Raw genomic sequence first — 26,542 nt, forward strand, 5'->3', positions numbered from 1 at the left:
TAGTGAGTTTCTTATCCATCAGAAGTATGTGCCAATGTCTTCTAAAAATTTCCTCAACTTCCTTGTATTGAGTATGGAATTGGGAAATGAAACCCCATTCTTTATTACAATTCTTCTCTGTTGGTAATACTTCAGATCTTATCGGACATGTTTCTTGTAGACAGGTGGTCCTAGGTATTGTTGCCACTTCCTCGACCACCTTCTTCAGTTTCTTTGGGTCATACCCTTTGGCTTCAAATCTCTCTGTAAGGACCTTAGACTGGATCAAGAACTGCGCATCTTCAGAGCAGTTTCTTCTTACTCTCATAATCTGTCCCTTTGGGATGTTACGGAGCCATACCGGATGATGGCCACTCGAAATGGGTAAATAACTGTTCCTATCAGTTTTTTTTAAATAAACTTTTGTTTCTAATTTGTCGTTCACCCTATATATGGTGACATCCAAAAAGTTTTTTTCTTCCTTATGCCACTCTGAAGTAAGCTTAATGTTGTTGTTGTTATTATTCAAAGCCTGTATGTACGCTTCTAATGACTCAGATGTGCCATTCCAAATAAAGAACAGGTCGTCAATGAAGCGTTTGTGGAATATTAGTTCTGGCCTTTGTGCTCTGAAGATGATCTTATCCTCCCACTCCGCCATAAATAAATTGGCGATGCTGGGCGCGAATTTCGCGCCCATCGAAACGCCTTTTTGTTGTGAATAGAATGTACGTCATACCAGAAATAGTTATGACTAAGACAGAAATCTAAGGCATTCCTAACAAAAATCTTTTGGCTGTGGGGGAGATCTTCTCTTTGGCTAAGGGCCCAATTGAGTGCCAGTAAGGCATCATCATGCTGTATGATGAAGTAAAGAGAAGAAACATCTGCTGTAACTAAAATTACCTGCTCTTTTCCCATCAAGCTCACATTCTGCAAGCAATTTAAGAAATTCTTAGTGTCCCTTATGTATGAGCGGGTATTAGTGACACTCTTTTGCAAGAACCGGTCTAAATACTGGCCCATTCTGGCGGAGACCGAATCAATACTGTTGACAGTGGGCCTTGCCAGAGGGTTAGAGGGGTCTTTGTGGATTTTTGGCAAGGTGTAGAACGTGGGGATCTGGCTGCTGGATGGTAGCAGGAACCTTTTTTCTTTATCCGTTAATACACCGCTTTTTGAACCCATGTATACTAAAGTGTCCAATTCGTCCCTATACGGCAGGGTGGGATCCTTATCCAGACGTTTACATGTTGCTTCATCTGAAAGCATATCCATAATCTGGTTATGGTAAAATTCCTCCGAGAGTATTACCACCCCACCCCCCTTATCGGCTGGTCTTATGATAATGTCTTTTCGTTCCTCCAACATGGTAATCCCCTCACTAATATGTCTTAAATTCATTTGTTTATTAGGTTTAAGATGTTCTAAATCCCGTAGAATTAATCCTTTGAACACCTCAACTTGATGGTTGGGGTTATTGAGGGAGTTAAACAGGGACTTGTTCTTAAGGCCACTATTGACCACCTCCCCTGGCTTGTGAGTTACTGTTGAAATATTGGGGGTAAATCCCAAAAAATATTTTTTAATATTTATCTTCCTAATGTACTTGTGGATGTCAATGAAGACATCAAACTTGTTCATTGGTTTTTTCAAGCTACATTTTAAACCTAAATTCAGAATGTTCATCTCTTTGTGTGTTAATTGTTTATTGGTCAAATTGAAGGTGCCCTCTACTCCGACTCTCTTCTTTTTTTGGGCCCTAGATCCTGCCCTGCAGCCCCGATATTTTCTTCCTTTGATTGTGGGTACTGCAGAGGGTCTTTCTTTCGCTGGAGATATTGATTTTTCCAATATGGGGTATTGAGGTTGTCCTGGGGTTGCTGGTCCCTGTGTTGAACCCACGGACGGGGTCTCCCTCCGTGCGGGGGTTGATTCTGAACTTTGGATGATTGACCCCTTCCTTTCCTTAAAAAAGGACGAGGATGTGGGTAATTGTTGGCATAATTCTCTTGATTGTTTCGATATTCCTGCAAGGGCTGAAATCTGTTATGTATAGGTATATCATGGGTATTGGGTTGTGAATATCCATTCTGATTATTCCGTCTACCATTAATCTTTGGTTTCCTTCCTCCTTTGTATATGGGAGTGGAACACCTAATCGGTGAACTCACATATGCGGTGTCCCCTGGGCGAACATTCATGTATCCCGGATGGTTAACAGAAGGCTGTATCGGTATAGGTCGTCTGGACTGCTGTGGAGGTGCAGGTGGCTCTTGAGTGGATATATCTCCTGCCTCATTTCTACAGGGTATTTGTTGCCACGAATAGATGGAATTTTTTTTAAAATCCTCCAAATCCCTATGATATTTCTTCAGTTTCTTTTTTTGCGTCTCTCTGTCAACTTTTTCCAATTTCTTTTGAATTCTAGCATTAAACTCAATGATTTGTTGACTATCTTTTATAGGGTCTAATTGCTGTTGTAGGTCATTTATTCTTGATTCTAAATTGGCCATTTTGCATTTTTTTCTTTGGAGGACTAACTGCTGTAGTTTGAAACCCACACCATTAAAGAAGTCCAACCATTCTTGTATGAAGCCTTGGTCCTCCAGACCATCCTGTGGGGTAACGTCCCATCTAAGGCTCCTAATAATGACCTTTTCTTTAATGTATTGTTCCAGACTACATATGTCCCACCAAGTGCGTACTTGTTTTGCTAACACATGGCTTAGTGCTGTCATTGCTCCATTGTAATTGGTTTGCGTGGTGGTCGGTTTATAACTAGTGAACAAAGCGTCCACATCAATGTGTCTATTACTTAAATACCGTAAGACGGCCATAGCTGCAGAGAAGTAGAATATGTAACTCAAATATAATGTTGTGTGCGCCCGTAGCAAAAAAACAACAATGCTCTGCGCTTAGTACGCTGTATCTAACAGTATATCTATAGCACATAAATAAATAGATAAATGAATAATTAGCAGCCGCTTGGATAACAGATAATGTATATATATATAGGCAATATTAAATGAATTAAATAAATGAATAAAGTCCCTTCAGTATTGCAGCAGCGCTGTGCGCCCCAATTCAATAGGGCCTTCTTCTCAATCCAATTCAAAAAAGTTCAAACAGTTCAAACATGGAACCAACGGCAAGATTCCCACCAATAAACACTATTGCTGTATTCTTGTGAGGGCAGTATTTACTATGAGGGTAGTATTTTCTTCCACCAAGCAATACACCACGTGCTGGGGTCCCCAATGAAAAACACACTCACCAGAAACCCAACTAGTATAAGCCTTGATTATTAATGGTAGATCTACACCGCTTTCCAATACGACCACCAGATGTCAGTGTTATTCTCGGTAGTTCCAATAGGGTATATGGGAGAAAGAGAACGTCCACATAGTGTAATACTGCTAAAACATTTTATTGAACCTTCCAAATATCCCCTTTTAAAACATGCGTACCACAAATATGTATAAAAATGAGCAAAGATATTTAAGTGCACTGTGTCTGTTTGCGTCCTCCAATCGAGAAAACTTGTCAGGAGCGCTCACTGTGTGTAATCACAGCCGCACGCTTCCTGATTCCTCAGTCATTGGAGCGCATACCTCACTTCCGGTGCGTCAAATCCCTGACGTTTCGTCCCTTCCTGGACTTCTTCTGAGGGTGTGACACACCAAATGGGAGGCCGGTATTTATATATGTGACAGGCGCAGCGGCCAATCAATAGAAGCAAACGTCCGGAAGGCTCACAAACCACCGCCCCAATTGTTGAAAACTGTCAGCATTGTATGAAGCTGCTCGCTCCGGACATTCCGCTCCCATGGGTCACGCTGAGCGTGTCAATCCCAGTTGATTGGCCGCTGCGCCTGTCACATATATAAATACCGGCCTCCCATCTGGTGTGTCACGCCCTCAGAAGAAGTCCAGGAAGGGACGAAACGTCAGGGATGTGACGCACCGGAAGTGACGTATGCGCTCCAACGACTGAGGAATCAGGGCTGTGATTACACACATAGTGAGCGCTCCTGACAAGTTTTCTCGATTGGAGGACGCAAACAGGCACAGTGCACTTAAATATCTTTGCTCATTTTTATACATATTTGTGGTACGCATGTTCCCTGCAATACTGAAGGGACTTTATTCATTTATTTAATTCATTCAATATTGCCTATATATATACATTACATTACATTACATGTTAAACATTGGGCCTTGGGTGTTGGTGGTGCCCTAAACCAAAAATATTGTAGGAAGCTATCATCATCAAGATTCAGAATGGAATAGGATAGGGGAGCATAGGCAGTCTTTAAGGGATTCCAGATCCCTAGCAAATTCAATCAGTTACATCAGCATCAGGGGCTTGATAGCTGCTGATCCAGAACTGATTCGTTTTTATAAATGTGAGCCTATCAATGGAGTCTGTGGACAGGCGCACTCATTGATCCATTACAAACCCTCCAGCAGCATTGAATGTCCGTTCAGAAAGCACGCTGGATGCAGGACAGGCCAGTAGCTTAATTGCATATTGAGCAAGTTCTGGCCAGTGATCCATCCTCAAGACCCAGTAACCCAGTGGATGCTCAGTTGGAAAGATCTCCAGGTCTGCTCTTGCCCCTAGATATTCCTAAACCATATAATGCAGACGCTGCCGATGGTTGCTTGAACCTATCAACCCTGGGCACCGAGGACTAAAAAATTTAAAAGCATCGGTCAGCCGGCCACCTTCTCCACCGCTCTTCCTCTGACCGAATGAAGCCTTAGAAACATTGTCCAGCACCAGGAAATGGTAACCTCCCAGGGTCTGGAAAGGTGTTACACAAACTTTTCTGCAAGGCGTCCTGTAGATGTTTCATCCTCTGCTCCAGGGCCGTCTTTAAGGCAGGGCAAAAGGGGCAGCTGCCCTGGGCCCTGTCATTGTTGTGGGGTCCAAAGCAGCTAGCTCATACTGGCAAACTATCCTGGTTTAAACTCCCCCGTCCCTTAAAGTTTTAGTCCTGTGCTGTGTCCCGATATCTCAGTGTGAAGTGCTGCTACTAATTCTGCCCAGCTCTGCCCTATTGTTGTGTACAGATGACTCACCTGCAGACCCTGTGTTTATATATAAATAACCGGCATTGATATGTAAATAGGCGCAGCCGGCGGCATTGATATGTAAATAAAGGCGGCATTCATATGTATATCATACCTCCCTGAGGTCATATCTGCCATCACCTATACTGAATGCTGCCCACTGGGGAGACAAAGGGGCATGCTTGAAAGTTCTACCTGCAACTGTGGTCTTTAAGCCTAACATCAGCCCGTTCTGCAACGGTAAGCAAATTGGTGGGGGAAGGGTAGTTTGGGGTGTGCAGAGGTAGGCAGAGAAGGAATTACAGTTTGGGTGCACAGGTGAGCAAGGAGGGGATGTATAGCGGTAAGAAAGGTGGGTGCAAAGATATAGGAGGCAGGTAGAGTTAAAGGGGTGGAGAGTTGGAGTGGAGATAATGGAGGAGGTTTGGGGTGCAGGAGTTTTAGGTGTACTGACAGGGTGGATAAAAATGTAGGTAATGTGTAGGGCAGCTCATTCATTTCAATGGGCTGCTCTATGCGCTAGAAATGCAGAAGAAAGTCCCTAACGCATTTTCAAAATCACATGGTGCCATAGCACATGTCACCACATGTCTGTGGTGTCAGGAAAGCGATTTTGTACAAGTTCCCGACACAAAAAAGTGAACACAGGCTAAATGTCTCAGTTACATAGGTGGTCAGTGTAAATCTCATTACATTGGGGCTTGGTGTAGAATTCTTTCATTCACACTAGTGGCCAGTGTGAATGTCCTCCTTACATTGGTGGTCAGTGTAAATCCCTCCTTACATTGGTGGTTACTGTGAATGCTTATATTACATTAGTGGTCAGTGTAAACCCCTATTTTATTGGTGGCCATTGTTGAAACCACTCTTTATATTGGTAGTCGGCAATAAAATCAGCATTGCCATTGATCACACCCTTCGCCCCTTACCCCCCAGCCCTGCCACTGATCCCAGGAGTTCTAGGATCTCAGTTTTCTGTCTATTAATGGGTCCCCTCACCTCCCCAGTCCATGGTGTGCAAGCAGTGAGGACATAATGTCCTGTAACCACTAGCGACCAATGAGTAATAAAGTGCAGTAATCTCTTGCACCCAATCAATAAGCAGAAATAATGTGCTGCAACCTTTAGCAACTAATCAGTGAGCCGTAATGTGTGCTGTAACCTCTTGCAACCAGTCAGTAAGCGGTAATGATATGCTGTAACCTCTGGCAACCAATCGCAATCGCTGTCTGATCTGTATCAGTAAACTGATTTTGAGTCTAGCTGCTATTTATTGTGTATATATATCAGAGCAGATGGAGAGCGAAATTGCATTGGGGGGCCCAAGAAAATGTTTGCCCGGGGTCCAATCAGTATTAAAGACGGCCCTGCTCTGCTCCCTCTGCAAAGGCAGGATGAGCTCAGCAACTTTACCCTTGTAACATGGATCAAGAAGGGTTTAGGGTCCATTCGCAGGCTTTGCAGAATCAGGGAGCCCATGCAGCGTAAGTTTGCAGAGGCATGAGATTCTGAGTCCTCTGGGTCACTAAGGATAACATTGTCAGGAACTACCTCCTCCCAGCCACGTACAACTTCTTGGGTTTCTGGGGACTGAAAACCATCCCTTGAAGACTGCTGCGTGTTATCCTTTACATCCATGCTGACACAATCCTCCACCTTCTCTTCCTGTGTGTTTGGCGGCCCAGTAGGAATGCTATCTGCATAAAGGGGTCCTTGAGAGGAAAGGAAGTCCTCCTCTTCCTCCCGCTTTTCTGCCTCAAGTGACCTGTCCAGGATTCCACGAAGCGTGTGCTCCAGCAGGAAGACTAGAGGACAGAGTCACTGATGCATTCATTGTCGCTGCTCACCATCCTTGTGGCCTCCTCAAATGGTGACAGGACAGTAGATGTATCCTTAATCAGTAGCCACTGGCGTGGTGAAAAAAGAAGCCAAGCTCCCCAGAGCCTGTCCTGGTGCCATACTCACACAGGTTCTCATTAATGGCCCTCTGCTGTGTGTGCAGCCATGTCACAAGTGAGGCGGTTGGTGGGCAGGTTGAATTCCCATTGAATGTCAACCAGCTGAGCACTGGCATTGTATGACCGCTGGAAATTACCACAGACTTTTCTGGCCTGCCTCAGGAGATTTTGTAAGCCTGGGTACCTGGTCAAGAAACGCTGCACCACCACCACTGTCGTGCTGTACAAGTGTGAACCCGGCCTAATTCAGGTAATGGTGGGGGCAACATGTGGGATTTGGGGATAGAGTTTGCAGTAATGTTTCCTGTTATATCTATAATTTTGGTGTAACAGGAAACATTGTCTAAAAGGTGGACTATGCTTTTCAGTAAAAAATAGCCTACTAATAACCATGAAGGCTCTTTCACATTTACCATCCCTGCAAGAGCTATCTGCATTCAGAACGCTTTTCAGACAGCATTTGACAGGCAGTGAGGAGGCATTATATTGCTTCCTCACCGTCTGATTACCCTGTATCGCTGCGCAACTATACTGCAATCGTGTACATTGCACCTGGTTGCGGTACGGATGAGCGGTGCCACGTATTGAACTCTGTATCCTAAGTTAAAAATGATGTAGCATATCTCTTGCCCTGTCCATCTGTATTTCAAGGATTGGGGTGGGCAGCTGGTGGTAAAACCATGGCTCAGTCACCTGTTTTTACTGTTCCCTGACCACATATTCGAAAGAGCCCTTTGTTTGTTGCTTAAATGTTTCTTCCTGTTTTTAGAACGTCATATGACCTATCCCTCAGTATAATTTTTGAAACATCGTAGCCTTTTTTAAACACTTGCTGACTGTACTTTTTTCTGACCTTTGTTGTTTACTGCACTGCTGAGGTGTTATGGAAGCCCAGGTTGCTTTGATAGCGGCCTTCAGCTCATCTGCATTGTTGGGTCTGGTGTCTCTCATCTTCCTCTTGACAATACCCCACAGATTCGCTATGGGGTTTAGGTCAGGTGAGTTTGCTGGCCAATCAAACACAGCGATACCTTGATCATTAAACCAGGTATTGGTACTTTTGGCAGTGTGAACAGGTGTCATGTCCTGCTGGAAAATGAAATCAGCATCTCCATAAAGCTGGTGAGCAGAGGGCAGCATGAAGTGCTCTAGAATTTCCTGATAGATGGCTGCGCTGACTTTGGACTTGATAAAACACAGTGGACCAACACCAGCAGATGACATGGCTCCCCAAATCATCACTGACTGTGCAAACTTCACACTGGACCTCTTGTGACTTATATTCTGTGCCTCTCCACTCTTCCTTCAGATTCTGGGACCTTGATTTCCAAATGAAATGCAAAATTTTCCACAGTCAGTGATCCCATGGTGAATCCGCCGCTGGGATCACTTTTATCACGTGCTTAAAAAAAATAAGAAACACCCCCCATTGGAATTCATGCATCCGGCACCCTGCATGTAGATTAGTGGCTGGACGCACAGATAGGGGGGCGGAGCACACGTGCCCCTTATGGACGGGCCGCCACTACTGGATCTGCTAATCATTTTTTATATAATTATATTTAAACTTTACAGACTGTCATGGCAGATTGAGGCAATACACTGATTAATTACACTCTAACACAGTGGAAAGACAGGTGGGATCAGCCTGTTGGATCAAGAGAGATTTCTCTGTAACACCGAGTACTGTGCTCTTACAATATCTCACGAAAGTGAGTACACCCCTCACATTTTTGTAAATATTTTATTATATCTTTTCATGTGACAACACCAAAGAAATGATCCTTTGCTACAATGTAAAGTAGTGAGTGTACAGCTTGTATAACAGTGTACATTTGCTGTACCCTCAAAATAACTCACACAGCCATTAATGTCTAAACTGCTAGCAAATGTCCAAATTGGGCCCAAAGTGTCAATATTTTGTGTGGCCACCATTATTTTCCAGCATTGCCTTAACCCTCTTGGGCATGGAACTCACCAGAGCTTCACAGGTAGTCACTGGAGTTCTCTTCCACTCCTCCATGATGAGATCACAGAGCTGGTGGATGTTAGAGACCTTGCACTCCTCCACCTTACGTTTGAGGAAACCCCACAGATGCTTAATAGGGTTTAGGTCTGGAGACATGCTTGGCCAGTCCATCACCTTTACCCACAGCTTCTTTAGCAAGGCAGTGGTCGCCTTGGAGATGTGTTTGGGGTCGTTATCATGTTGGAATACTGCCCTGAGGCCCAGTCCCCGAAGGGAGGGGATCATGCTCTGCTACAGTATGTTGCAATACATGTTGACATTCATGGTTCCCTCAATGAACTGTAGCTCCCCAGTGCCAGCAGCACTTGTGCAGCTCCAGACCATGACGCTCCCACCACCATGCTTGACTGTAGACAAGACACACTTGTCTTTGTACTCCTCACCTAGTTGTTGCCACACACACTTGACACCATCTAAGTTTATCTTGGGCTCATCAGACCACAGGACATGGTTCCAGTAATCCACGTCCTTAGTCTGCTTGTCTTCAGCAAACGGTTTGTAGGCTTGCTTCTGGGACGACAGCCATGCAGACCAATTTGTTGCAGTGTGCGGCGTATGGTCTGAGCACTGACAGGCTGACCCCCTTCACCCTTTCAACCTCTGCAGCAATGCTGGCAGCACTCTTCCTTCTATTTCCCAAAGAGATCCTCTGTACATGATGCTGAGCACGTGCACTCAACTTCTTTAGTCGATCATGGCGAGGCCTGTTATGAGTGGCACCTGTTCTGTTAAACCGCTGTTGGGTCTTGGCCACCATGCTGCAGCTCAGTTTTAGGATCTTGGCAATCTTCTAGTAGCCTAGGGCCTAGGCCATCTTTATGTAGAGCAACAATTCTTTTTTTTCAGAGAGTTCTTTGCCATGAGGTGCCATGTTGAACTTCCAGTGACCAGTATGAGAGAGTGAGAGCGATAACACCAAATTTAACACACCTGCTCCCCATTCACACCTGAGACCTTATAACACTAATGAGTCACATGACACCGGGGAGGGAAAATGGCTAATTGGGCCCTATTTGAACATTTTCACTTAGGGGTGTACTCACTTTTGTTGCCAGCGGTTTAGACATTAATGGTTTTGTGTTAAATTTTTCTGAGGAGACAGCAAATTTACACTGTTACACAAGCTGAACACTCACTACAATGTAGCAAAGTGTCATTTCATCAGTGTTGTCACATGAAAAGATATAATAAAACATATAAAAAAAAAAAACAAAACATGAGGGGTGTACTCACTTTTGTGAGATACTGTATACACAGTGGCGGCCCGTCCATTGGGGGCGCATGGGCGATGACCCCCATCCATGGGTTTGGCAACCTGATCTACATACAGGGTGCCGGACTATGGATTTCAATAGGGGGGGAGGGGTTTGGTTTTTTTTTTTGAAGCTCGCTATTAGAGCCAAAGGCTCTAATCAGCTTCAAAAAAGGGTGGGCTTGGGGCGCAGAGTCCAGCGCCCCGATCCCACCCAGTTATGTGCCGATTGCAAATGAATATTCGCTATTTTCACACTAAATCCCCTCCCCCCCAATCAGGAAGCGGGTCGTAAGACCCGTTTCCTGATTGGCCAATACGTCAAGCGATTCTATTGGACGCCTAGGATGGAGGTGAGAGGAGGAGACGGTGAGGACACCAGAGCCTGCCGTCCTGGAGGACACCGAGCTGCAGGAGGAGATGAGGAGAGGGGAGATGGAGAGGAGCCACAGCCTGCTACTGCCCACTGTGCTGGAGGACACCGGAGCCACGAGATGGAGAGGACCCTGTGGCTGCAGCTCGCCACTGCATATATCACGTACACACAATTGCAGTAGACCTGCATGTAAACTGAGCTACACACAGTATGTCATAATGCACCACTTCATTGGAAGACGCTGGTGCTGGCAAGAGACCTGGACCGTTAGGAGAGGTAAAGTGCCTTTAGGTCCACTTTAAAGCAGAGTTCCACCCAAAGTAGACTTCCTCCTTCCGACTTCTGACTGCCTAGGCGATTCCTAGGTGGCCCCTCCCTCCTGGCAATGTTCTGGGACACATGACAGGTCCCAGAACATTGACTGGCCATTGACGGAGCGCAGCACGGCTCGCGCATGCGCAGTGCGCACCCGGCTGTGAAGCCATAAACTGTCACAGATGGGTGCCCACAATGCAAAGAGGAGGGGGAGAGAACAGAGGCTTCGGGCGGCCGCATCGCTGGACCGTGGGACAGGTAAGTGCCTGTTTATTAAAAGTCAGCAGCTATACTTTTCTTTAGTTGCTGACTTTTAATAAACTCAAAAACCAGTGGAACTCCGCTTTAAGTTGAGGTTACCTAATAGATAAAATATATAAAATATATATTATTATTATTATATAATATATATATATAAAATACCTAATAGATAAATATATTAATAGATAAAATGTATTATATATATATATATATATATATATATATATATATATACACACACACACACACACACACACACACACACACACACACACCTATTAAAGTGGAACCCTAGTCCCCACAAAAATAGGAACATACACTAGTAGAATTTTGGAAAGAAAAAAGGAAGCTGCGCTAATTACTGGAAAGTCCAAACAATTGCTTGTAGATAAATTAATAAACAGTTCAATCTTAAATTGGATCAATTGGGTGAGCTAAATCAAACAAAACGTGCCGCCACCTTAAAAAAAACCTGCTTACCAGCTGGCAAGCAAAGTCGGGCAAGTGGCTTAAACCCAGCCAGGGCCTTTGCTTGTGTAGAAGATCAGCTAGTAGGCTGAAAACTAGTAGAATTTTGTTCAATTAATTTAATTATTTTAATTTAATTAGAGGGATCCACTCAATGTTTGTTTTCAATCACAGTGATGACAAAATTAGAAGGCGCAGGATGGAAAATTTTTTTTTTTCATCATTTGCGGTTTTGCATTGGCTCCTGGGATTGGGATCTTGGTCAGCTTGGCATCTATGGAAATTCTTGGCCAGCTTGGCATCGTACGGCTCCAGTAAACATTTAACATTGGCATCTATGGAAAATCTTGGTGAGCTTGACATGCCTGTGCCATGCCAAGCTGACCAAAATTGCACCGCACTTTACATGCGTGAGATTGGCAGGTGCATGCTGGCTAGCCAGCATGCACGGAATCCAGGAAGGAGGACACTGTGGCTTCAGATGCCCACACTGGAGATGGTTGTGCAGAAACCACAAAGTAAAAAAACAATACTGCACAGATAGAAAATTGTATGAGGCATGAGTATTCTAGGGGTATTTTTATCCTGAAAGTCATATTTCGGCTGGAACTCCGCTTTAAGATGTCAAAAATTGAACTATTTAACTTAAAACATCTGTGGCTGCCTGGTGGAAAATCTGGTAGAGGACATTAAGCCTGGAAGAAGACCAGCAAATGTCAGTGGCTGTGGACAAAAACATTGCTTGATTGTTTTGTGGTCGTCCCTCCGGCTTTCACTTTTTTCATGCAGATTTGTGACACATTTCATTTAAACAGGGTCCTTGAAACTTTGGCTGGCAACATAATTGGCTGAGGGGCCAAATTTATTCAGTAGTATCCTGATACCAGCATGCATCTGACTCAGCGACGTTTGTCACAATTGCCTAGGCTGGGGGTGGTGGACCACAGTTTGCAATCATTTCAATGTCTGCCATGGCTGTCAGGTCATCCTGTGACATGCATTCTAAATTTTTCACAGCTCCCCCCCACTTCCACAGATTCGATCTGCATTGTACACTAACCTAGTGAGTATATATAGATGATATTCATTTTTTTTTAAACCAAGTTACATGAATTTATGATCCAGTAATGCCTACCTACTATTGTCATTCATCCTGCTGTCTCAACATTGTCATAATCACACTGCAATCAGATGCCTTCATACACATTTTAGTACAGTAAATTCCCACTGTGATATTTTTTCGTTAAGGTTAAATAAACATTCTGAAGAATTAATATTTTTCATTAAAATGGTTTTATTAATTTGGTTATTTGTGTATAAAATAGACATATATAAAAGTATATTAAAATACAAGTTTGAATATTAAGAGTACAAATATAAAATAAAAATTCTGTTCCCCTTTTTATCCAGTTTTGTAGGTCCTGGAGACATGAAGTTGCACTGCTGTGTAGCTGCCTAAATTTCAGATTATTCCTTCCTGGGAACAGCCGCCCTCCCTCACCTTAATCTTCGCATGGCATTTGTGGCTTCACTTGACCACTCTATGTGGTTCCATGCTCCGTTCAGGGCGGATGACTGGATGCTGTACGAGTATGAAAGCCACTGGGCTGGTAAAGGGCAATGGCATGTGTAATGAAGGGAAAAAACACAAGGCAATTTCAAGGCTCTGACCTTTGGAGTGGGTGACCGAGGGTGCAAGGGAGTGCTCATCAAAGTGCAGTTTTATTAAATAATGAGATGATGGTCAACAAACTATTACATTTCTTAGTAGCAAACTGATCACCTGTAAACCCATCTTTGGGGCCATGTGGGATGGGGTGATCACACCCTGATGTCCAACACATCACCAAAGAAAGACAACCCATTTAATGGATTTTCTCCCTCACTGGCCCATGATGCTGCAAAATCTTATTAACAAAGGAGTAACACTTTGCTGGTCAGCCCAGTGAGGGAAGGGCACAGGAAAAAGTATGTAACAAAATTTAGAATGTGTGTGTGGGGAAGGTTCTTGCTACATATATGTGCTAGTGGAGGGTCTCATCCTTGAAGTCAATTAGTACAGTAGTATCTAGGTAGGATTTTAGATACCCCTCTCATTAACATAGAATACATACTTTTAATAAAAATTATGTACAAATCTTTAATTAGATCCAACAAAACATACATAGATTTCTCTTGTGTATTTTTTTTACATTGATATCCTCAATCAATCATTCTCCACCAACTGAATATAATCCATGGTGGTTTCAAGTTGAGACAGGGGAAAAGATTGACGCGTTTCGCAGGGTCACAGCTTCCTCAGCACCTTCTGTCTCTTGTATAGATGTAAGAGGGCAACGCATGCTCTGAATGTAAAAATTACAAAAAAATATTGTATTGTTGCTTTTAGAGCATACGTTGTCCTCTTGCAGCTATACAAGAGACAGGAGGTCCTGAGGAAGAGATGACCCCACAAAACTTGTCAACCCCATCTAATCTAGAAACCACCATGGATTATATCCAGTTGATAGAGAATGGTTGAGGCTATTAATGTAAAAAAAAAAAAAAAAATAATAAACCCACCACACACACACACGAGAAACCTATGCATTTTTTAAATGTTTATTGGATAAAATAAAGGATTTGTAAATACTTTTAATATAATTGATGTATTTTGTGCTCATTGGAGGGGTATCTAAAATCCTACCTATATACTACTTACAAGGAAAAGTATGGTGGCCACACACAAATATAAATAATTCATCTAAACTAAGCAAAATAAAAAAAAAGAACACTGAAATGAAAGACCATTTCATTGATCTTTTTTTTTGTGAGCTCTTGATCGTTTTGCCAACTCTTTTGACTGCAACAAAACTGTCAATTGCTCGAATAAATCTCTGCTTGTGTGGTGGAGAACTAGTCGTAATACAGATCAATGAACTAATCTTTTTTTTCTTAGACTGTTTAATGTTATGTTTTATTATTAGTATTTTAATTAATGATGAATAGTTTGCCACCATTAGCTAACCTGTGCTGGTGACAGGAGCACACATCTGATGAGACTCTTGGGCCTCCTAGGCCATAGGTCTATAATGCCTAGAAGTAGTTGTGCAAAGAACATTCTAATTACTTATGTTGGGGAATTTCATATGATGAATGGGAATTGTAGCCAATTTTTTGTTACTTTCCATACTCAGGTAAGTTATAGGCTACTGTATGGCCACTTATGGAGAAAAGATGGTGTCCTGGCCATCATGTGCCCAGTAAGGTGTATTCCCGATGTATGCGGATAGTCCCAACAGCAAACTTTAACCCAAAGCATGCTGATCATACGACTAGCTGAATAAAGACCTAATCATTGCATTTCCTTCCCAGCAGACCTGATCATTGCATTCCTTCCCAGCAGACCCGATCATTGCATTTCCTTCCCAGCAGACCTGATCATTGCATTCCTTCCCAGCAGACCTGATCATTGCATTCCCTTTCAGCAGACCTGATCATTGCATTCCCTTTCAGCAGACCTGATCATTGCATTCCCTTTCAGCAGATCCGATCATTGCATTCCCTTCCTGTAGACCTGATCATTGCATTCCCTTCCAGCAGACCTGATCATTGCATTCCTTCCCAGTAGACCTGATCATTGCATTCCTTCCCAGTAGACCTGATCATTGCATTCCTTCCCAGCAGACCTGATCATTGCATCCCCTGCCTGCAGACCTGATTATTGCATTCCTTCCAAGCAGACCTGATCATTGCATTCCTTCCCTTATCTCACCCTGTCTATGGACATCTATGCACTAATGTTTTCCCATCATCCTTAACTTGAAACAAGCGCTCAAATTGTAAATAATTAGTAAATTGTAATTTATTTTATCCGGTGAGGTTAGAAGGGTTAGTGTATTTACCATGTTCCAGGACTATGGTTTCTATACTTGTGACCTCTGAAACTGGTGAAAAGGAGCTCAGTAAAAATGATCTCCTGTATAAAAACTGGAAGAAAAGTAAAAGAAAAATGTGTTGAATAAATCGCTGGCTATAATTTTCAAGCTAAACTAGGCAGAAGGTAGGTTTGGCACATTTTACACTATCCTTCATCTAGAGTTTCAGGACCTGTCTATGCTGTCTAGCAGAAGTGTGGATCACAGGACTTCCTGAATAGTATTGGGGTTCATTCACACGCGCTAGGGGGCAGTAAAACTAGGAGGTTGACTGCAGTTTTACCACGTACCTGAACAAGAGCAAAAATAGAAATGTATAGAATGTAGTGATTTATCTGCAAGATACCTTAGGTGTTCAGTTTATGGTCTCTTTAATTAGAATCTCCTTTAGGGTGGGAGCGTTGCTTGTACTGTGTCCAGCCTCTTTCAGCTTCAGCAAGGCAGCCTCAGAGGCCATTTTGTCTCTCCCCACTCTCCAAGACAACTGGATGTGGGCCTGAAGGAAAGGAATAAGAAAAGTCATGTTTTGCTCTTGCGATTCCTGCAGAAGAGCTACTGCCTGTTCGCTGTATGCCTGTGCCTCTGCCAGAGTATCCAGCTCCTGGTGGCACACCACCAGCCCAGCAAGCACAATCAGTCTGTGGGTAGATGCCCACGTCGGACAAAGCTTTTCTTGGAGACGCCAACAATTTGTCAATTTTGGGAGTGCTAGATTATATAATCCTGTACATGTAAGCTGTTGGGCCTTCTGCATGTCGCTCAAGTAGAAGAATCCCAAGAATTGTGGAGAGTATCGTAGAGTGGGTACTGAAGACACATGGCAGAGGAACTGCTCAAAGGCACGACTGCGTTTTGCAATGGTTTCCGCTGTGAAGTTCTTATGCAGACGCTTACGAGGAAAAGACACATTGTTCATTTGTTCAGGATAATGAGAGCGTAGACTTTTCCTCAGCCGCTCTAGATCAGAGTAGCGACAGGTGACAAAGGCAGGTGAAGGATCATATTGTCCTGAGTGTAGAAGGTAAATGGTGTACATCTGAAAAGGAAAATAAAAAGAGGCTAAATGATCATGGCTTGTGTAAAAGCTACACTGTATATTTAACACAGGGGAACCCTTAAAAATTGCTTTCAGGCACCTGAACTTTCTCTGCTGCAGTTTCACTTTCATTTACAGATCTCCCTACCCTGTGAAAAGCAGCATACTGATTAACTCATCTCAGGCAGTCATTCTGCTTTTTCCTCCTATCAGCATGGCTTCTTGCACTGTAGCACACCTAACAGCTGGCTTCTACAAAGAATCAAAGGCTCCATTTACACCTGATCACGGGCGGAATCGTTGCGGGCGAAAAGTGCTGCCCGCTTAAAGTAAAGCTTCAAAAAGAAACCCTGCTGACTTTTGTTTATGAAATTTCTCTTTGCTTGGCTGTCACGCTGACCCTATTGCTTCTGTAGTGGAATCACAAATACAGAACTATGAAAATAAGAAGTTACAAATTGATTTTGACGACTTCCAGTTTATCTACTTGTCCCAGGACAGTAGCCACTGGTCTAACCACGCAATTACCGTTTTCAGAGGGAGGTCAGCAGTGGCAATCCCCATAGTTCTCTCAGGCTCAGGTTGACTTCAACATGGAAGCACAAGAAGACTCACCCAAGCTCAACCACTATGTAGATGGTTGAAGAGTAGAGTAGGTGTACTGGCGTTCACTTAGAAGTCCATAAAAAAAAAAAAAAAAGGATGAGCCGGCAACTCAAGGACTTTATTTGATTTATTTTTCATTTTTTTAATTTTAATTTATGGATATGCAGTATGAAACAGTACTATGACAAAACAGCAATGTCCTGAAAAAGGTCATCTGCTGTAACATAATAGAGATTATCCAAAGCACGTACTATACCACTCTACAATATAGTAACAAATCACAACTAGCACTTCAGGACAATAGAAAAAAAAATTACCATGTAATAAACAAAATTTGAAGGAACATGACTCATATGAACTAACTGGGAGGGTAAGATAACCTACAGGCTCTTATCTATTGTCAGGTAAGGCCATCCATCCAAAGGGATCCAGTGTTCTGCAGGTGACACATTCCTACCAAACAATTGGTGCATATCAATAAGCATTTTCCGATATTTTCAGACAGACATGAGGACACCTTAGGTGTTGAAGAAAAAGGAAAGTAGTGAGGCAAGAGGAATGCATGGGTAAAAAAAATTAAAAAAGGGAGGGGGGAGGGAACTAGGATGAAGTTGTCAGCCAGCACAAGTAGTCGCCTCTCAGGATTGAGTACCCTCAATTAAGGATAGGTTAAGAATTCACAAAAGCTTCTTCTTAACAGGATTTATTAGCACAAAAAAATTCTAACACGTTTCGGCAACAGCCTTCGTCAAAGCATAAGTATAGAATAAAATCAAACTTTGTGTGCATGTGAACAGACCAAGTGAGGTAAAGAGATCAGTGGGAAACTTACCTCTTCCCACTGATCTCTTTAATTCACTTGGTCCGTTTTTGATATAGAAAGTTTGATTCTATGTGCTTAACTTATGCTGTGGCCAAAACGTGTTAGCATTATGTTGGATTATTCATTACAGTTGTGCTAATAAATCCTGTTAAGAAGCTTTTGGGTTGCCGGCTTATCTTTGTTATGGACTTCAGAATGACTTTAAAAATTTTTAAAAAGAGAATGGGGGAGGGTTAGAGCCTCAGATAAGTTTTTATTGCCATCTGTGTCGTTAATGGGGAGAATTCCCTCAACTTCCTGTCCCTTTGTAATAGGGACAGAAATCTCATCCATATGATATAAAAAAAAAGTTAGCTGCTCTATCAGAAGAAGAACTACAAAAAGCAGTGGAGTAATACTTTATTCAACCTATAGGAATTATAGATAACATCTTATTGCAGCCATAGTAACCCCTCGTTACACGCACACACAGTCTGATGTCATTTGTAATCTGAATTTTAAAGAAAGCAGATGTTTTAAAAAAAGCTGGGCATGCTGAACGTAGGACTGACCTTTTATAAAATATGACCAATGTTGCCAAGACCTGCATTTCACATGACTGGTACTGTAAATCCAGATGTTGGATGAACAGCGGTGATGTGGCTTGTTCTGGCTAGGTTTGAAATGTATGCAAAACCCCAACAATTAATTTTATTTAATTTTTATTTGCTTAATTTTGGTCTGTTAAATAGATCAATGAAAGGGTTTTAGATCTGCTCTCATCTGTGCAAAAAAAATAAACTGTTGATCTTGCCAAAAATCTTGTGAGCTGATAACTTCCTGTGCCATTATCAGTTGTCATTGTGGTCAGTGCCTTTTCCTGTAGTTTACACTGACACTTCTCTACTTACTAATGTAAAAATCTCCCATCATTAATGATTTATTTTACTTGGAGGTTACATCACTAAGCAAAGCTTGCAGCAACTCCCCAGCTTATGTAACAAATTATATAATCCTGACAGTGTGCAAAATGTGGAATTCATGCAAAGTGAAGGGTTCAAAGGAGTGATCCATGTGTAATTCAGCTGTTGCGGAACTACACATCCCATGAGGCATTGTAAAACACTGACATTCACAGACATGACTATGCATGATGGGAATTGTAGTTACTGAACAACTGGAGGGCCATAGTTTACAGACCCCTGGTATAGAATGTCTAGAGCGATGAAGATTTTTGTAAACATAAATTACATACTTTGTATAAATTGGGATCAGTTCACAAAGCTGTACACAGGAATGAGGATTTTCAGCCATATGACTAAGGGTCTGCTTCTTTTTCCATACAAGTCAATTGGAAAGTAAAAAGCAGCCTAAAGCAGTTTGCTGCAAATTACAGCCAAACTGTAGGTTTACTTTTATTTTCCACATTTTACTTTTACTTTTTATTTTTGTTTGGACCAAACTGGTGCATTTTCTTCACCAATACACGTGACTGCTGTCAGAACTGTATAAACTGTATGTATTTTCAGCTACATACAGTGCTGTGTTCTGCCAGTCCTGTTCCCAGAACAAGATGGAGTCAGGCCAAGTGCTGCTCAGCCAGGCATTCACAGAAAGCTTTGTATTTTACAAATGAATACAAGTCTCTCTAATTGGCATGGAGAGGCAGACAAATTACATCAAAACCTCTACCTCAGCTAATCATAGGAAGCATTGTATGCAATCATAAAATACAAAGCTTCCTGTGAATGGCTAAGCAGCATTTATATTTTGTTCTGGGAACAGGACGAGAAGTCCTGGGCCATTCACAGGAAGCTTTGTATTTTATGTATGAACACAATGCTTCCTCTGATTAGCTGAGGTAGGGGCTGATGTCATCTGTCTGCCTCTCCACCTCAGCCAATTAGAAAAAGCCTTGTATTCATCTATAAGAATACAAACCTCTCTGTGACTGGTTAAACAGCTCTCAGACCGCCTCCATTTTGTTTCGGGAACAGGACAGAAGTTTCTGTACCACTGCTGGAACACAAATCTATATACTGTATGTAGCTGATGGTTCTCTGGCAAAATATCTAGAGTTCTACAAACTTTAACAAACATCCCCCCATTGTGGAAAGTGGGGGTGTACATTCATTCTGATAAAAGCTTTTCTGGGGATATAGTATGTTTCCTACCCTAGACTTTACAATTAGGCCTCTCACACTTGGTTCTCTGGCCACCTGCACACACCCCAGGATTAAAGCAACAAAAGAGATGATATGTAGTAGACCTTGCCTAGACTTTTTGCCCTGACGGAGGCAAGTTCTTTTGCCTCCAGTGACAATTCTTGATAATGGTATCAAGAGACTGTTTGAAGAGATGTTGTCCCTCAACAATACGCAGGTCAAGTGCTCATTGAGTGGATTTCAGGGGCATGGCACTCCCAAAGCTAGGCTGAAGAAAGGCTGCAACCAGAGACTAGCACTGATGTAGAGAAGAGTCCTGATTAAATAAAAAAAAAAAAAAAAAAAAAAGAAATTTAGAAAAAAAAAATTAAAAAATGCTAGCAGGGAGCTAGGTTGTCCTTTGATCCCCCCCCCCCCCCCCGGGGTTCCTGTAGGCAACATTATACTCAAAAGGTGAACTCCTGTGACCCCCAGTGGACAAGAAAGAAAAGTGCTTTTTGTAATGGATTAATATTTATGGCATTGCAGCATAAGGAAAAAACGGTTGGTCTTCTGCTTACAAAAAAACTATGGGAAGGGGACGTGTCAGTTCGAAGCAGTTTTTTCAGGCAATGGCATCATTACTGCACAATTTTGGCATTGGCCCAGCATGCTCTTGGCACAGAAGCTCCAACAGAGGACAAGCCAAGTATACAGAGATTGAGCATTAAAAGAAACCTGTATGGAAATGATACATAGGGCCACCATTGATGAACTCTTTTGGTGACTAGTTGCTAGCTGTCATTCTGATCCAAATTGCCAATCTGATCCTAGCAGAAAAATCTGATCACTTTGAAAATACTGTAGTTTTTATTTCAGTCTTTCAATAAACTGTATTGAAGCGGTCAATGTATTGCCCAGGTTTGACTATTGGCTGACCGAAATTGACTAAAAATAGCCAAGTCTATGGCCAGCTATTGGGCTGGAGAAGTTTAAATTGAAGTCACAGATTATAATATGCAGGTGGAGGACAATTCATCCATTCACACAGTCTGCTGGGAAAAAAACACAAACACAAACACAAAAACACAACAGTGTACGTCAGCTTTACTCCCGTAATCTGTTTAGCTGCCACACACCTTTGCCTAGCCCTATTAGGCCTTGTTCACATGGGGCAACTCAAAGCGGATCTTAAGCCCGGTTCACACCTATGCAAATTAGATGTGGGTTTCCCCACATCTAATTCGCATAGTAGGAGACTGTGACTGGCTCCCTATGGAGCCAGTTCACATATCTCCAGGGCGGCTGCGGAGCGCACTGCACAAAAACGCTGTGCGTCTTTGGCTCCGTTTCAGGGCCGAATTCAGGCATAGCGGGGAAATGGGGAAGAGGGACGTACAGCGCTCCTGTGCGATCCGCAGCCCGGTATAGTGTGAACCCGGCCTCAGTCATTTTTTTCTGCCAGTAAATACCTTATACAGCCCACTTTCTGTTTCTTGTCTGGTCATTAGCCTAGGCTTATGACATCATGCACAGCTCTCTCACTCTGTGAGTTTGCCAGGAAGGGAGGGGGAGGTCATAAGAGGGCCAATGAGAGCTGCAGAGCTGGAGGTGTGCCTGTGTACATCCAGGAAGTGAACAGGCAAGCAGCTTCAGGTGCCCACAGTTAAAATGGTTGCAACCAGACTCAGTGGGAGGGAGATTTCTGCAGCATATTTGGCAAGAACAGAATCACAGTATATATAAAATATGAAAAGTGGCTGGAGGAAGGCTTCAGAATGGCAAAGATGTTTTTATTACACATTATGTGAGCAGACTGCAGTTCCTCTATAAGCCATGCTTAGCCGCATTAGGATGCACAGGTGTTCCGTGCAGGCAGTCCTATTCACGTACGGCTAGAGCCACTGCTCCCAATATGAAATCCATGCAAGTGCATGTCCTCGAACTCACAAAGCCCCCGAATGCACCCAGGGTACCCGCATGGATGTTGCATTGGGAGCAGCGATGGTCTCTGTGCTCCCGCTGTGTTTGGTATGGGGACGCATGCAACACCTGTGCGTACCCATGTTGGTAAAACAGGGCTCTACACAGCACTGATCAAATCACCTTGTGTGAATGAGGCCTTAAGTTGATCGACAATGATTCCCAGCAGGAGCCCCGCTATGAAACTGCAGCCACTGGTAGCAAGTATAGCAGCTGCACTGGCTAAACAGGTCAGAAATACACTGCTTACCCAGCTATGGAGAAGAGGGATGTGAATGAGACTGTGCGGCTATGTGATTTTTTTTTTTTTAACAAAGTAAATGCATTTTGAGTCATAAAATACTATTTGTTGTAATCCAGTGGGTTCTCAATGGAGTGTGTTTAAATACTTTAAAGTTGTGTGTGTGTATTTTTATTAAACAGGAAATGTGCCCTTCCTTTCTCGTAAAAAGCAGTCCAAGCCATAGGTCACAGGCTATTATGTAAGTTTAATTAGATCTAATTTGCTTCCTCAGCAATTGGGTGTATAAATTCCACATTTGTGTGCAGTTGTCTGTCTAGTGCTACAGGTTCAGTGACTTGTGATGAACCAGACTCACTGAGGGTGGATGAAGTGTGTACAGAAATGTATGTTAGAAGGCTGGCCATTGGCTAGCCTATATTTCTAGGAGGATTCCGGGCTTATGATCCCCCCTCCTTCTCCCTGCGATCGTCGGCCAGCATTTCTGGGTTTCATACAGGATAGCAGGTGGCTACATCATTTCAGGTGTTCTGTCGAGAAGTGCCCCCCATCAAATAGTGCCCACGCATGTGCAGGACGGAGCCACACTTCAGCTGAGTTGCCGATCAGCTGGAATGACATGACCAGGGCGCAAGCGCACATCGTAGGAGTCATCTCTCGATGGGAGATACCATTTCACGGCCAAAATTGAAACCTATACAAACAGTGGGGGGAGACCATAGTTCTCACATTGTGCCTCGCCGTTGCGGGGCGGCTTTACAGTGTGCTGATTGGTCCCATTTTGTCTGTGTTGCAAGGCGGGTTTGCTGTGTTGTACAGCTGGTTTTGCCTGTGTGAAAGGGCGGGTTGCGACACAAACAAAACCAGCTCTTCAACACAGCCACTAGCCGCCCTCCAGCAGCAGCAATGCACAATCTGAGAACTACAGTCCCCCCCCCACTGTTTGTATAGGTTTAAATTGTGCCTGTAAAATGGTATCTCCCAGCGAGAGATAACTCCTACGATGTGCGCATGCGCCCTGGTTATGTCAGCCCAGCTGATCAGCAAATCAGCTGTTGTGCTGTTCCCTATGACGCATGTGCAGTAGATACCGGGCACTATTCAATGGGGGGCACTTCGACAGAACACCTGCTCCAGTTCGGTGGTAGGACAAGCACGGTGGACGTTTTGTTTTTTTTCCGGTTCTCACATGACTATCAGGCTCGGCTGGCGGTTCAAATACTAGCCACGGTTTTACTGGGAAAGCTTTGTCAGCACCGGGGTGGAAGTAGGTGCTGGACAGGGGAGATGGTGGGGGGGGGAGGGAGGAAGGTACAGAGGTGCTGCTGCAGGTGCATGGCTTAGCATGATGGTGGACGTGAGCTGGCACACTGCAGCTACCAGAGCACGTTTGTTATTCTGCTTTGGGGGTTTCACAGAGTCGCTTGTCACCTCGTGCACTGCCACTCACCGAGTTATCCATGAGTTAATTCAGGCTCTCCATCTTGGCTGTGCTCTCAGAGGCCAGGGAACTGGGAGCATCACCAACTTCATCCAGGTCAGGCCTGCTGAGCCCTGTAGTTCCACAGCTGGTGGCCACTACCAATCATTTGGGCCGTCTTTCGTCACATGCACTGCACATACGGGTTCATGCATTACGGGTACAGGGTACATGCATCCTGCTTCACTCAGCCCCAAGCACAGGGGGTCTCACAGCATCCATATTTGGTGATGCATGCTGCAGCTCTCAGGCAGGCAGCGTCGTGAGCACAGGAATTCATAGCTATGTGTTCAGATCATACAGGCTTCCGTCAGTGATGTCGTTTCCAGGTAGCGGTCGGGATGCTCCTCTTTCTCCGGTGTTTGTTTGGAATACACAGAGGGAGGTCCTGTGATGAAAAAGCCGTCAGACACAGGTACAGCGTTCTGCTCAGGTAGGTGCAGGGCGAGGGGTTGGGGGGGAGGCACACTTCTGGGTTCAGGTCTGGTGTGACAGGCGGCACTGTCCTTGTGGCAGTCAGGGTCTGCTGCACCATGGTTTTGGGAGTTTGCCTAGTCACCAAAAACCACGCATGTAGTGTTCCATGCCAGTCCTTGTCGTGGTCAGCCACTCCAGCACCTGGGGTCATTGTCATAGAATCCACTGGCATTCCCAGGCATTCTGCCACATCTCATCATTACCATTTGGTGGCCACTTGTCAGCCCCTCACTGGGCAGCCAAAATCGCGTCATCAGTACTTTGTTTCATGGCGGGCGGGGGGGCACGAGTAGCCTGGTTCAGGTGATCCCTTCATGGCCAGTGTAATTTCTTGTTATTTTTCCCCCATCATTTCGGTGCATACTTCATGGTTTTGTTGCAGGTGGATTCAACGTTTACGCGCTGGAGCAGCAAGGCGTGTTCGCTGTATCATTCAGTCAGGGTCAGTTAGCTAGGTGCATGGCATAGCAGGATCTGTCACGTCTACAGATCCGTGTGGGCTGAGCTTTCGTTTATAAGAATTATATTAGCTACAGTTTTCTCACCCGTACGTCACTTTCATTTCTATTTTCTGCCTACCACGGTCTGTAGGTACCAAGCCCTGAGTGTTCGTTTTTAAATACCTATCTGGGCGCTGCAGGTTACTCGGACTCGCTCACCACACACGCGAACACACGCACACATGCACACACATACACAAGCTGTTTCAGTACCACACACTGTTACTTAGTGTGTTAGGGTATTGTTGGTGGTTTAGTCTGACTGACCATCTCCAGTTGGTTTTTCCCACAGATTTGAACATGTCACACGTATCAGAGTGACAAATTTGCCTTCATCAAAAGTAAAGTTATATAAAGTTGAATCGCTCTAATTAATTCTCAATCAATGCACATCTCACTTCATATAGCATGCAAATAAATAGTGTAATCAATAAAAGTACATACAGTATATGAGAGTGATTAAAAAACGTACTACTAAATCGATAAATATAAATGCGCTCCACCAATCAGTTACTACACGGCTCGCTCCATATAAGTGGAAGTGGGTAATGTGGTTAATACAAAGTGCTTGAAGTGCATACAAATTCCCTGTAATGAACTTGATCCAATAATCAGCCCAGCAATCCATCCGTCATTTAGAAATGGGGGGTTAAACACTATGGTGATTATCCATCCTGTTCATAGCTTAAGTCACTGAAATTCAAAAGACACTTTTCCATATGAATAATAATGATGATGAGTTTCGCTTTGATTCAATGTGTAGTCTCAACATGATTTATGCAAAATATGCAGAGACGATATCATTGCGTAATAATCTAACTCAATAAAAGCTAAGGTTTTAACAGCACAGTGATACACTCACAAGCGCCCGGTTTGTTCAGGCATAGAGGCATAGAAGTTGCAGTCAGCCGCTGTGAAGCAGATGTATCAAACAGCAGTGATCCCCACTGGCTCCTCCCACGCGTTACGTCACAGACCATATGACTTTCTCCTTGAGTTAGATTATTTTAATGAGTTAGATTATTGCGCAATGATATCTTTTCTGCTTATTTTGCATAAATCTATCGCATGTTGAGACTACACATTGAATCAAAGTGAAACTCATCAGTATTATTCATCTGGAAAAGTGTCTTTTGAATTTCAATGACTTAAGCTATGAACAGGATGGATAATTACCATAGTGTTTAACCCCTCATTTCTAAATGACGGATGGATTGCTGGGCTGATTATTTGCATAACTTATCATCCTAATGTTTGATTGATAGTGTTTTCCTTTTTTTCCTTATTCCACTTAAGGACATTGCTCATTCAAATGTTTCAAATTGATAGTAGTATCTACATATTTGTATTATCTCACCACATGGTTTATTACTGATATTTATATCAGTAATTATTATTGGTTTCTTAAATTGATATATTGGCACGATTTTTGTTCACTTAGCATCATTGGATCAAGTTCACTACAGGGAATTTGTATGCACTTCAAGCACTTTGCATTAACCACATTACCCACTTCCACTTATATGGAGCGAGCCGTGTAGTAACTGATTGGTGGAGCGCATTTATATTTATTGATTTAGTAGTACGTTTTTTAATCACTCTCATATACTGTATGTACTTTTATTGATTACACTATTTA

At 43.3% G+C, this 26,542-nt stretch overlaps 1 protein-coding gene across 3 annotated transcripts in view; it reads right to left on the reverse strand.

Annotated features, from left to right (window-relative positions):
* Positions 1-12,991: 12,991 nt before the first annotated feature.
* SNX21 (sorting nexin family member 21) overlaps positions 12,992-26,542 on the reverse strand; it is a 68,962-nt gene continuing 55,411 nt past the window's right edge. For all 3 annotated transcript variants that reach the window (XM_073606283.1, XM_073606282.1, XM_073606284.1), the window contains exon 4: positions 12,992-16,670. In XM_073606283.1, coding sequence (XP_073462384.1) covers positions 15,990-16,670 — 681 coding nt within the window. In that variant the 3' untranslated portion in view covers positions 12,992-15,989. The remainder of the gene's footprint in view (positions 16,671-26,542) is intronic.

The sequence above is a fragment of the Aquarana catesbeiana genome, linkage group LG12 (assembly GCF_042186555.1).
Source record: "Aquarana catesbeiana isolate 2022-GZ linkage group LG12, ASM4218655v1, whole genome shotgun sequence".
NCBI classification, from domain to species: domain Eukaryota; kingdom Metazoa; phylum Chordata; class Amphibia; order Anura; family Ranidae; genus Aquarana; species Aquarana catesbeiana.